The sequence below is a fragment of the Nestor notabilis genome, unplaced genomic scaffold (assembly GCF_000696875.1).
Source record: "Nestor notabilis isolate BGI_N333 unplaced genomic scaffold, ASM69687v1 scaffold25835, whole genome shotgun sequence".
NCBI lineage: Eukaryota > Metazoa > Chordata > Aves > Psittaciformes > Psittacidae > Nestor > Nestor notabilis.
Window position 1 is genome coordinate 1 of NW_009928302.1, and position 13123 is coordinate 13123.

At 36.5% G+C, this 13123-nt stretch overlaps 1 protein-coding gene across 1 annotated transcript in view; it reads right to left on the reverse strand.

The window, feature by feature from the left end:
• Nucleotides 1-1080: 1080 nt before the first annotated feature.
• Nucleotides 1081-13123, reverse strand: part of LOC104405682 (coiled-coil and C2 domain-containing protein 2A-like) — a 27405-nt gene continuing 15362 nt past the window's right edge. Inside the window, exons 12-20 of the mRNA XM_010014450.1 lie at nt 13030-13123; nt 9978-10118; nt 9411-9567; nt 8284-8519; nt 7203-7380; nt 5802-5958; nt 4526-4673; nt 2100-2238; nt 1081-1338 (exon numbers count right to left, since the gene is read on the reverse strand). The exon at nt 13030-13123 is cut by the window's right edge and continues 40 nt beyond it. Coding sequence (XP_010012752.1) covers nt 1081-1338; nt 2100-2238; nt 4526-4673; nt 5802-5958; nt 7203-7380; nt 8284-8519; nt 9411-9567; nt 9978-10118; nt 13030-13123 — 1508 coding nt within the window. The remainder of the gene's footprint in view (nt 1339-2099; nt 2239-4525; nt 4674-5801; nt 5959-7202; nt 7381-8283; nt 8520-9410; nt 9568-9977; nt 10119-13029) is intronic.

Consider the following 13123-nt stretch of genomic DNA (forward strand, 5'->3'; position numbering starts at 1 on the left):
TTGCCAGGCACAGAGGTGAGACTGACTGGTGCAATATAATGAAATAAACCAATTCTTAAATGATAGTTTTCAATTTTGGAAGACAACATGAACAGTGTCTGTAAAATCAACTGGATCAGAAACGTGTATCAAAGATGTGGCACTTCCTTAAATAAAAGACACAAAACTAATCTAAAATTTAAAAAGGAAAAATACCTATGGCAAAGAGCCAGACATGACTGAATTAATAAATACCTTTTTTTTAAAAAAAAAAAAAAAGAAGAGATAATCCAAAAGAAATGGAAGAAAGAAATTTTTCAAAGAAATTTATGTAAGAAGAAGTAGGGATGAAGCAGCAGTTGCCAGAATCAGACATGAAGGCTGGATGTGGTTCTGAACAACCTTATCTAGTTGAAGATGCCCTGCTCACTGCAGGGAGGTTGGAACTAGCTGATCTTTGAAAGCCCCTTCCAACACAAACTATTCTACAATTCCAATCCTGCTAGGGAAATGAACACACGAAAATGCTCCTTAGCTACATTAATTGCTAAAGAACAAAAGCATGCATGACTTAACACTAATAATGGAGTTGAGATTAAAAATACTTGAAGTATGACCCAAATAAAAAATGCACACATTGCATTTCAGTAAGGCAATTAACAGGCAGGCAAGGACAGGGTAAACTAATTGGAACAATGTACTAAAGCATTGCAGAATAATTGCAACATAAGCTGTAGCAAAACATAAAAAGGTTTCAATTTTTGTTAGTCATTGCTTCCAGCAGCCTCCACAGAAAGGGCTCAAAAGTCAGTAAGCCTAAGCCTGAATTATCTTTGTATTATCTTTCTATATTTGAAATCACCTAAAAATAAATAAAAAATAATGAAAGGCCTCTTACCTTTAGCAAAAGCTATTTTAGAATTTGTCTACAGCAGTTGCTGTGATTCATTTTTCTCCTTCCACAGTACAGTTGTGGAAATAATGCCTTGGAAGGCAGCTGTCTTAAGTAAGACTAGAAAAGACTGAAGGAATAAACTTCTCATTTCTTACATACCAGCATAGCTGTACATTCTTTAAGGGACCAACCAACTTCATTGCAAGTCAAATACTATTAGCACTGAAACTAGAAAAGAAGTATTTCAGGTAACATTCTACCTGGAAGATTTTCTCACTGATTTCTCGTTCATGTAAAGGGACTTGCTTATAGTTTCGGAACTCTGTCACCTCCTCGCTTCTGAGCTGCAAGAGTCGGAATCTCTTTGATCTATTAAATTCCTCATCAGAAACGAAGTTAAATTCTTGCTGCAACTGTTCCAACCTGAAGAACTCAGGAACCTGGGCCTCTCCACTCGTAGCAGCCTAAATTAGTAAAAAAAAAATATTAACGTGTTCATACAAAGTGACAAAAGTCTATAAAATAACTTCTGTAAGTCTTACTTGCATATGGCAAGGATGGTCATTTTAAGCAAAAGCAACTGAAATCAAACGGAGACTGAAACACCAAGTGTTTTAAAGTGGGGTTTTGTTTAAGAATACAATAAAATTCTACTTCCTGGTAACATAATGCAATAAAGTGTAGGAAAACTGTAACACAGCAGAGTAACTGAGGCAGCTGTACTGTAAAGATGATTCATTTACACTATTTCAGCTATGTAAATAGCTCCTCAATTTGGTGCTTAGAAAAGCTGCAACTTCTACAACACAACAGATCTCTTTGTGCAGTTGTCACTGTGAGCAACTTCTTATTTAATACCATACAAATGCACTGGGAATACCCTGGCCCCTTAAGGAAACAAACTCAAAACCTATTTTCTTTTAAATTTATAAATTAATCAGTTTACATATTCCCTTACACCTATTTTTCACCATTAAAATATTACTGAATGGATTAATATATCATACTCATTAATAATTAACCCACTATTAAATGGATTAATAAATCATATTTTAGTAGACATTTCGCTTAAGAATGACATAAGTGAGTGTTCTTTGCTTCTTATCACTTACACCAACACGAAGTCAAATGCTACTACCTCCCATGCATGCAGATGGCCTGGGAAGGTACTGGTGACTAAGTTTCACAGCTCCATTAGCCCTGCTGCTCTGCAAAAGCCACTTACCATAATCAGCTGCATAAGAGCTGCATTGCTTGGGTCATTTGGATCAAGTTTTGCTTCCGCTGCCCACTTAGCTAGTTTCTTCATGTCAGTTAAGCCTGATGTGCCAATGGATGCAATAGCATCTATGTTTTTTAAAGCACTAGAAAGATAGAATTGACCAAACTTATACCTAAAATGCATATGATTTAGCAATACTAAAAAAAAGAAGTATTCAATACAATCTCAGAAAAAAAAAAAAAACCAAACCAAAAGTTCCCCACAACTTGATGAGTAAATTGCACTACACAATTTTTAGTTGTAGCTTTGCAACTGATGGAATTATGAATTGTAAAGGAAAGCAAAGGGGAAATACAAAGGAATTGGTGGAAAAGAACATCTATATAAGGTAATAAGGTACTTACTGATACATTTGTAATACATCTACAGTATTCCATGTTGCTTCCTTGTAATCAACAACACGATAAATTGCCTCACAAAGGCAATGAAAGCATGAAAGTTAACATAAAATATTTGGCAATCCATACTGAAAAGTACGTCTCAGACACAGTCCTTGCTTGCCCTGTGTTTTAAATCCTGTCTTTGACCTGTCCCCTGCATGGCTTGCTCAGACCTGCATTGTGGTCTTGGCCCTTCCCTGCTGTTTCTGGACAGATCCTGAGGCCTGATTTCTCCCCTTGCCGTGTCTGGAACTGCTGCCCATACCCTGCCCTGCCTGTCACCTTCAGCTCCTGCAAGACTGCGTGCTGGCTGGTAAGGACATTGACTGTGCTCGGACACACTTCTCCAGTCTTCTCCCTTGTGATGCAGCCCTGCTTTTGGTCCTCCCTGACACTATCAGTCCTAGTTCCACTCCTTATCCTTTGGATGCTCCTGCTCACTTTCTTATATTCACAGTAGGCAAAGAATTATGGTAGGTAATATGAAGGTCATTTGTACATTGACTTGCTGGCCAGGCTGCTGGCATCTTCTCACAAAAGCCACCCCTGAAGCCCCTTCACTATCAACACCTTAAAACACTGCCAAAGCCACATAAACCCAATGCAGCAGAACATACATGTTATTAATCAAATACCACAGAAGGTGGATGCTGCCCTTTCTTGCTAGGGGTGATAATTTGAGCCTTTGATCTCTGCTTATCTGAATGGTTTCAAAAAAAATTTAAGAGCTCTTGGATCTTTCTCACGCTTGGTTAGACTCAGCCAAATATCCAGTAGTTACTGGAGCAGCAGATAAAGTGGTAACATTGAGGTTTTATCTTTAGGCACCAGTCTTGAACAAATGCCACTGAATCACAATTGTGCTGAAGAGCTAATGGGCAGCAAAAACTAACTTCAGGCATGAAAATCTTGTCTCCGACTTTCACAGCAAACAATGGAAAGTCACAGAAGACTGAATCACCCTTTAGAGATGAACAAAGAAGAATCTTTTTCATCTAACTTCCTTCTTAAATTCCCTATTTTTCCATTTACTACAGTGATCAGTTTTCTGAGTTTAAAGTTAGCCTTTGGGAATACATCCTTATGTTTTAATCTTAGTGAAGTCAGCAGGTTACTCATAAGCTGATGAGCAAATTACTCTCACAGCTGCAGCTTGGGTCAAAAGTAGTAACATATTGGTTTGGATGCCAATGTCTAACCTCTAAATAAATAAAAACCTGTCAGAATCTAATCAGCTGGAAGAGGTACTTGCTCAGTGTTAGTAAGTTCAGGAAATCTCTTAAGGCTTTACAGGGAATTTACCCGAGGACATTACAAAAGCAGACTTTATGTATCATCTCCTCGATTTTATTGTAATTATATAAAAGCAACAAGATGGACAAATAAACTACAATATCCAATTTGCAGCCAAAGGGCAAATTAGATTGTTTTGAAGGGAATAATATACTCATTACTGCAGGTCAACAGGCTTCTGATGGAGAAAAATCATGAAAGAGTATTATCTTGGAATGATTCGACAGACGAGAATTTTGCACTGATTAATTCACTGACAGTGTCAAGCCCCCACACTAACTTCTACTGCTTTCATAGCGTAATCTTTATCATTAATTATAGAGAAGGCATTTAAATCGTGTTCCAACAGCCTCCCAAATACGCTTCAGATTAAGAAAGAGCTGGAGCTTCTGCTCTGAGCAAAATTACAGGGAAGTTCCTTGCCAGTATAGACATCTTCTATTAGAAAATCATAAAAGTGTACTAATCAGCTTCAGTTTAACATTCTCAATAAATAATATACTAAAAGATTAAATTTCTAACTAACACCTGTTTACCAAAACTGCGTACCCTGAAACACCTGCAGGGAGTTACAGCTCAAAGTGAAATATCTAAATTTAAGATTATGACAAATCCTGGATTATGAAAGCCTGTTTTTTTTTTAAATACTAATGTCATCACTTTTCCCTGAATCACTGAAAATTCCTATCATATTACCTTGAAATGCCTGTGTTTTGCTGAGACACTGGAGGAATTAAAGGGACTCCTTTTTCTCCAACTGCCCAAGAGACACTATTGGATACTTTCCCAGAGGTCATCAAAGTCATTCTGTTGCTACCATCAGCTTCAAATGAAAAGGACACACCTATCAAGGGAGAAAAAACCCAAAGTAGTATATTTATGCATTCAAACACAATGTCTGAACATTTTTAAAAACACATCCTGAAAATAAGTAGTCAATGAGAGTAATTGGAATAATCTCCCTAGGGAAGTGGTGGACTCCCCAGTGTTGGACACTTTTAAGATTTGGCTGGACAGGGTATTAAGCCAGCTGCTCTAGGTCATGGCCAAGAAAGGTTGGACCAGATTATCCTTGAGGTCCCCTTGCAACCTGGTATTCAACACTTCTATGAAATAAGCTTCATCTTTATATAAATGGGGAAATGTCAAACAACTTGATTCTGCTGCATGCTGTGAGGAAGGACTCTGCTCTACAAAAAGAGTGGAAGATTCTGTTCCACAGTCTTCCCCAGAAAGGCTTTCTCTTTGAGTTGGAAGGAAAGGCTATTCCTTGAAAGCTATGCCAAGAGCTTTTTTTTCCCTTCACAGATACACACTGATATTTCAGGTAGTTTTCCAATTCAGAATACTGTTATTAATGACACAGAAATTCAGAGTCAAGAAAATATTGCATGACTAAAAAGTCAGTCCTAAAGCTTTGTGATTGCATGTACAATCATCACTATCAATGACACTTACACACGTATTTGTTTGAATGATTTTTTTACCACATTTCTTTCCTCCACAGTTGTTTATTTATTATTCTGCTCTAGCTTGATCTGCATTTCATACATGGCAAATTTATGCAAGTCAGTCATCTCATAATGCTGTTCAAACTTATATAAACTTGAAAGTTCCATATGCTACTATATATTATTCCTGATTCCCCTTTTTTTCTCTCTCTCTTATCTTTCCAATGTCCCAGGGATAAAACGTGTTGCAGGATGTCAACAAAGCAAATAGGAAGACAAAAAATTACTCTGCATATACACTTCTACAGCCAATTCTTTAGTGGTATAAAACACAAACATCACCAGAGCTATACTGATTAATATCATGTGCTTGCTCTGCAGTGTCAGAGGCCTGATTATTTAAACACTAAAAAAAACCCACTCTAAGCAGAATTTACTCTGAAACTTATACCAGCCTGTTACTGCTACATAGTTTCAGTGAAATAAGACACACTGAACTGAGAAAGACTGAGACACCCTACCACTCCCAACTCCTTCATGGTCCAACATCACACGCTGACTGCTGCTGAACTCAATCTCTTCCATAGGAGCACTGCCTGTCAGAATTGTAGTCTCAGGAACAGGTACGAACACTTCAGCCAACAAGGTGGTACTGCTCATACCCATTGTTTCATATATCTAGAAAAAAACATGGTGATAGACATAATAAAATCAGATGTACTCTTGAGAAGTTGAAAACAGAGAGTATCTGAACAAAAGATTTTGCTATGACTTAAGCATGAAATAATTAAAACAACAGTATAATTTACTTTCTGAATTACCCAATTAGCAGACATTTCAGCTACCAGCAGCTAACTTGATCTGAATTCTTCCTAGAAATATATTCTCCTCGCCTTTCTAATGCACCTGAGAATAATACAACAAACTCTAGGCTTTAAAGAGCACCACTGTTCAGTACGTAACTGCTTGTGACAGTCACTGGCATCAGGTGAAGATGCCACTAATTCTCCCTTACCATGAAAGGCAGGTACACAGTCCCTGTTCTGGCAGTACTGCAGGATGCTTCCCTCTTCTCTGGCCAGGTGGAGGCTCAGAGTGATGTGAATGATTTCTCCATTCTGATGTTTTCAATCCAAGAAGACGGTATTTCTTTTCCCTTTCAATGTATGTGTTACATAAATTGAGCAGGCAAGGGGTATACACCCTCATGAACTACCAGCAATAAGTCATTAATGACAGAGAAAGTCATTTAAAAGGAGAAGTAGAATCCTTACCATAGTCCTCCTAAAAATATACTGTATTGGCTCTGAAAACTATTCATGTGACTCACTCATTAATTCTTACTTGGAATAAGGGGGGTGGTGGTTTGACTTAACTGCACTATTGATCAAGTCAAGTGCAGTTATGGACATTACTAGCAATGAATTTTTTTTATTACACCCCTCCAGCAAACATTATGATGATTTTGCTGCATGGGCAATAATGCTTTAAGAAGTACATTTTGGCAAGTTTATCTGCAACATCTATCAGTTTTTCTAAAATTAAGAGGCTGCTCCAGTAACATATTTAACCACATGTCCCGACTACTTCATTTTCCCCATGCTGCCCATAGTCACTTCATATAGAACATAAACACACACATACATATATATAACACATACACACACACACATATGTATAAAAACTAAAATATGTGTATATATATATATATATAAAGCACAAGCATCAAAAATATAGCAGGAAAGTTAAAAGTTTGTGACTGGAGAAGCAAGCAAGGGATATAAGACTCATGATTTACAGAGGGTCTTTCATAGGTTTTTCAGTCTTTACCAACACTACCATAGAGCAAAATACAAGCATTACAAGAGTAATTACATTTCAGATTATCTTCTTAAAAGTTTCTATGATAAATCATTATTTACCTGTAGTTTCAAACTCTCTGGCCAATTGAATATTTGTAAATTGAAAATCTGTCCAAAGTGAACTCTGAAATCTGAACTTATTGGTCGGGTAACGGTCCTTGATACTTCTTTGGAGTTGAAAAGGACTTTTATAAAAGCTGAGCGCTTTTTCACATCTTGTCGTCGCAAAACTTCTGCTCTGTAAATATATCAATCAAGCTGTCATTTCATTTTTACTAACATTTTTATTCTTTGGTTAATGAGAATCTGATTCCTCAAAGAGTAAACAGAATTCACCCACATTAAAATGGTATTCTTCTAAAAATGTCACTACACAAGAAAGACTTTAAAATTATTATTTAACAGTTGCTTTATCTTCTCATGAATATAAAATGATTAAAAAATGAACAGGTCACTTTTTAGATCCACTAAAGCCACCTCCATATAAAAGGAGTTATTTAGGGAAACAAAATTCCCTTCTACTCCTTTCTTCCAAAACACAATGATACCAAATTAAAGTTACAGTTTTTAGTTGTTGGGAATGGAACATCCAAACAGTATTCCTTGATTAGGCTATCTGCTGAAAAAATACAAAACAAAGGAGCTTTTGGAAAAAGTAAAATCTACTAGGTGTATGTCAAATTGTGTGTGTAAATGTGGAAAGTAACACAAACAAGTACATTCATTTTATCTACACTGAAATCTCGGGTTTACTACACTATTTCCCTACTTTCCCTTTTTGACTACAGCAGAGACCTGGTGTAAAGGACTAGCTAGTGAGTGTGGTACTGCGAAAAGTGACCTAGACTTTACAGTGAAAAGGATTTCCTTATATACACACCACTGTTCCATGCAGATGCTCAAGGAACATCAGAAGGTTCAAAGGGAATGTGCAGACATGCATTCTCCAAGCCCGCTATATGCGAGGTTACACGTGACTTGAAAATTAATTAAGTTGTATCAGCTTCAGAGAGCAGAAGTTGTATCACTAGGCTGAACGGAGTGGTGAGTACATGCTTGTGAAGCTGTACAATCCATCAATTAATAAACAAGAGCAGAAAAATCACAAAGAAAGCCATCTGCAGACCACCACTGATCTTACCGAGGACACAACTCGGTTGGAGTTATGCTTCCTGACAGCACCAGCTCAGGAATTAGAGCAGGCTCTCCGGGTTTCCTTCTGCAGTTGACAGCTTTTTCTCTAACCTGCTGCTCGATGTCCAGACTATTGGCCATTTTAGGTGGGATGGGTTTTACATGTTCCTCATCAAGATCACAATCTTCTACTGACTCTTCATCTTCCTGAATGCCTTTTTTCTTCTTTTTCTTTTTGGACTTCTGTATATAAAAATAATAACGTTCCTCCTGAACTTGTTTCAATCACTACAGTTTTTTCTCTTGTTCTCTTGATTCACAAGTGCTAAATATACGTATGAGAAGTGACTGTGTAAGCTTAAAATCACACACTCAAAAATGACATTTCTCTTACCCTACAGTACTACTTCAGATTCAGAATTCAGCACTGCATTCCATTCATATGTTTCAATGCATAATGTGCTTCAAACAAAACATTTATATAACCTTCTCAACCAACTTACAAAATAAACGTATTTCTTGAACATTCTGGCCAGCAGCTGACTTCTCATTTAGCCTGAGTTACCACATGAGTTCTGTCAGGATTGAAGGAGGGTTATTCAACCAGCAGACACAGTTCTTTGAGACACATTGTCTGCATGTAGTGAATGCACATGTGCCACAAACTCCAGTGCACAAGTTTTGTAGCTTAGCATTAAGTATTTCAGTTTTGGGACATTCCAAAACTGAAATTTACATGAGATGATATCAACTGCTTGTTCACTAGAAGCACCCCATAATTACCTTACTTGACTACTCACACAAAATTCATCCATGCTTTTTGTTTGCAAGAAGGACATTAATGGGAATGCTGCAAAACTATTACATTTAAAGAAAGAACTGCTGAAATGCTGAAAATCAATAGCAGGAAGACAATGTTCAAAAAAACCCTAGTTTTAATTTTTGAATTCACAATTAATTTACTAACAAATTCTAAGTAGACAGAATGTGTCCAAATACATCACAAAATTTGTGCACAACTACCCTGAAACTGACTTTTCTGTATTAGAAGGACAACTTTTCAACACAAAGACAAATTTTCTACACATTTAGTAAGTTTTAATTTTTTTGTGAAACTGAATGATTTAAACAAACCTGTGTTTTCTTCCACAATTTCCATTCTTTTAGCTCAGTTTTATACTCTTCCATTTTCTTTCCATATTCTTCCATGCATTCTTCTAGTAATTCATTTATCTCAGCCTGAATTTCTGCTTCATATGCTTCTTCATCTAATCTCTGATCAACCTCTTCTCTTCAAAACAAGTTACCAACACGTTGCATAAATTAACATAAGGGCTACAATCAAGTCTGTAATATATGTCTACTTCTCTATGAATTAATTTCATTGTATCAAAAGCGTGTTCTATTTAAAAACACCAGCATAGATAGTCTAAAAGCTGACAGCAGACAGTTACTATCCAGAATGGGTATCATATCATTAGCCTGTAGAAATTCCTTTCTGCTACACTAATTACTTGTTATTTTAACCTTCCTTCCTCCCCAAACTCAAGAAGAATAGTGGCAGGCTCAACCAGTGCTAGACGCTACTCGAATTCTTACTTCTGCACCCCTCATATCAGAATTTTAAGTTCCCAATCAACTAATCTTACTTAAAACTATGCTGCTGGCAAATGAAGTATAAAAAGCATTATCAAAACATACTTCCTCAAGTAAAGTTTCATGGGTGTGTTAGTAAACTTCTGAAAGTCACGGAGGGATTTAATTTGTTTCCAAACTTTTATAATGGTCTTAAGCAACGTTCTGTCTTTTTCTTGTTCAGCATCACGAAGTCTTCTGGTTTGCCTAGAAACATACATACATATGCACAAAATCAATCAGAATTTTATAACTCAGTGGAACAGCAGAGTGAAAATGTGCAATACCAATAGCCAAGTGATGTGGGTTTCAATTTGACTGCTGGCTGCAGTGGTTTAAATCCAAGGAGCCTAAAACCCAGACTTGAAGATGGCAGGATTTGATTTCCTTCTGTACTCCAGTCTTTTGCATTTTGGACAATCTGACTTCAATTACAGCTCACTCTCTAGAGATCCCGAAGTTTTCTGAAATGCTTATTACAGCTGTACATCATTAAAAATATTTTAAAGTCAATTCATGTAAACAACAGCCCAGGAAACCTGCACTGCTGCTATGAAGTAATGCTTATTACCTTGTACATTACAAAATATATTTTAAACTTAACATGCTTCTAGCTCCAGTAAAAGGAGCTTGCAGAGATGAAGCAATGTAGTAAACTATGAAGTAATTTCAGTCCTCTGACAGCCCTACAAGCTTCTTAACACAAACAAAATTAACAGGGTTTTTTTTTGCCTCAGAATTGGTGTTTCACATTTTCAGCCTCTCATCTGTTTGTACAAGAGCTATTCATTAGCACTTTCAATGACCATAACACAGTTCCCATGTCCATGCAGCACAAGCACACACTGTTTCCAGTACCAGTTTCCAGTACCATCTTGGTAGATAAACATATCTAGTAAAAAGAATGTGATTAAAAAAAAAAAAACAAAACACCAATAGAAGATGTAAGCTAACACATTATTACTTGTAATACTCAGAGAATGTGGAAGACAGGGAGGGTGAGTTAGAGCTGAAAGAAGAAATACATCATACATTTTTGAAAAACATAAACAAATTTAGTAAAAACAATAAATAAAGAAGAAAGACTTTCCACAAAGGAATGTAACTTCTCCACTTCATCAGCTAGCAGTTTGAGTATTACTTATCCACACAGCTTAACAACCTTTTCTTCGTCTTCCAGAGGAAGCTAGAAGATGAAGCTTAAAGACACAAGGAACATACAGATCAGTAATTACACTTATCTAATGTATTCAATTTGGAAGCAGGACCTTCTAGTAAAGAATCACCTCTGCTAAAACACATCAGCCAGAAGAGCCTGAAACCTGCAATCCACAGTGTACGCTGGCTTCCTCCTCCACAAATGAGGTCAGGAGGGCTGAAATTGCTAATTTGCAAAAATCTTCTGTATTCAGATGTCATTTCTTCCTCAAACCAATGGAAAACTACAGCTCTGATTGTCAGACAGCAAACAGTACATATCAGTTATGTTGCTGGAGGGTGGAGGAAGCAATTAGATGATTTTCCATGCTACACTCTCTTACATCTGTAATTTCTCCTGAGTGTACTACACTGACCATCAGGGAAATGCAGTGTCAAAATTGAGAAAAGGCAGGTCAGATGTTTTTACCAGCATACGCAGTTCAAACTAGTATTAAACACCATGACAGTAAAAATTCCTGAACTCATCTGAGCCTCATGTGTGTAACAGCTTCCAACGACAGAGCTGGAGCCAGAAAGAATTACGGATATGAAAAGCCCTAGAATAATCCCAGCCAAACTCATCTCACATTACTTACACAACTCTGATATCACTGGTTTCAACTGAGGTTCTCCCGATTCATTATAATGTGACACTAAACTAAATCACTCAAGACTTAGAAAAACACTTAAGAAACTCAGAAGGAATATTTTACCTAATTAAGATCAACCATCAAGCAAGCCCCAGAGTTGGTGCCAAAATCTAAGAATCTCATTCCCACAGTAAACCTTTTCATTACTATTCTCATGTTTTTCCTGGTGAGAGATCCTGTCTCCAAGGTATCGTGTGGTAACTGCACACATCCTGCTCCTAGTCCTCTAGCAGATGTGTTAAGAAAATATTAATAAAAGCTACTCCTTCTTCAGTGGAAGGAAGACTTTGTCCTTCAGTATAAAATCGTATGTTATAAATTTTCTATGTCCTATACAGATACCAAAGTATTACAAGACAGTGTGCCTGAAGGATGAAAATCTGAAGAAGCAATTCCCAAACTAAGAGTAGTGGGTGGGTGAGTAAATGTAAGCAAATGTAAATTTCAAGGCTGAAAGTAGAATTGTTATTAAAAAATAGATTTTTTAAAAGATTGTATTATGTAACCCATAACAGAATCTAGACTTCTGTTTCTTTAATATATTATTGCCTACTTTCAGATTGTGAAAAACTGAAAGATTTTTATTAAGTATCTACTAGTTTAAAGGCTGTTCAGCATGGATATCCAAAATAATTTAATTTTTAGCATACTGCTTATACTTACAGTTCACTGCTGTCCATCTGCCAAAAATAATACTAACTTTCACTGCCAAGCCAAGAACTGTATAGTCTTACTACACATTTACTGTCCAAGAAAAATAACTGTAATCTTGTAAAACAAAATTCTACCATTCTATGTATGTTAACCCATTGGCAAAAATATGGCCAAAATACCTAAGAATGGGAAGTGAATCAAGAACACTTGTGTAATGAGGAAGACGAAAGAAAGAGCCTAAGGTTTTCATCTGTTCAGAAGATAACGTCACTTGCATTGTCATGAGAGCTTCATGCATCCTGCTGATTGTCTATTGAAAACTTATTTTAATTAAATTTTAATTGTGCAAAACACACCAGTAAATAATTACCAAGTAATTAATAAAAGGTAATCAGATTAGATCCCTTTTGAATCAAGATTTCAGCCTAAAATGTATTTTCTTAATCATTTTTCTTACTCAACCTAGAAGTAAGAACTCTTAAGCCCTCAAAATTCTTTCAGAGCAATTTACAGCAGAATTCAAAAGTCTGACATGAATCATATTCTGTACCAGTGTGAAAAGGAAAAAAGGAATGCAGGTTTAAAACCCAGTGATTTAATAAATCCATACCTACCTGATCTCAATTTTGTATTCAGGTATGCTCTGTTGTGCCACAGTTCTGGGACCACCAGAATCACCACCGTCTATGCCAGATTGCACGGCATTCC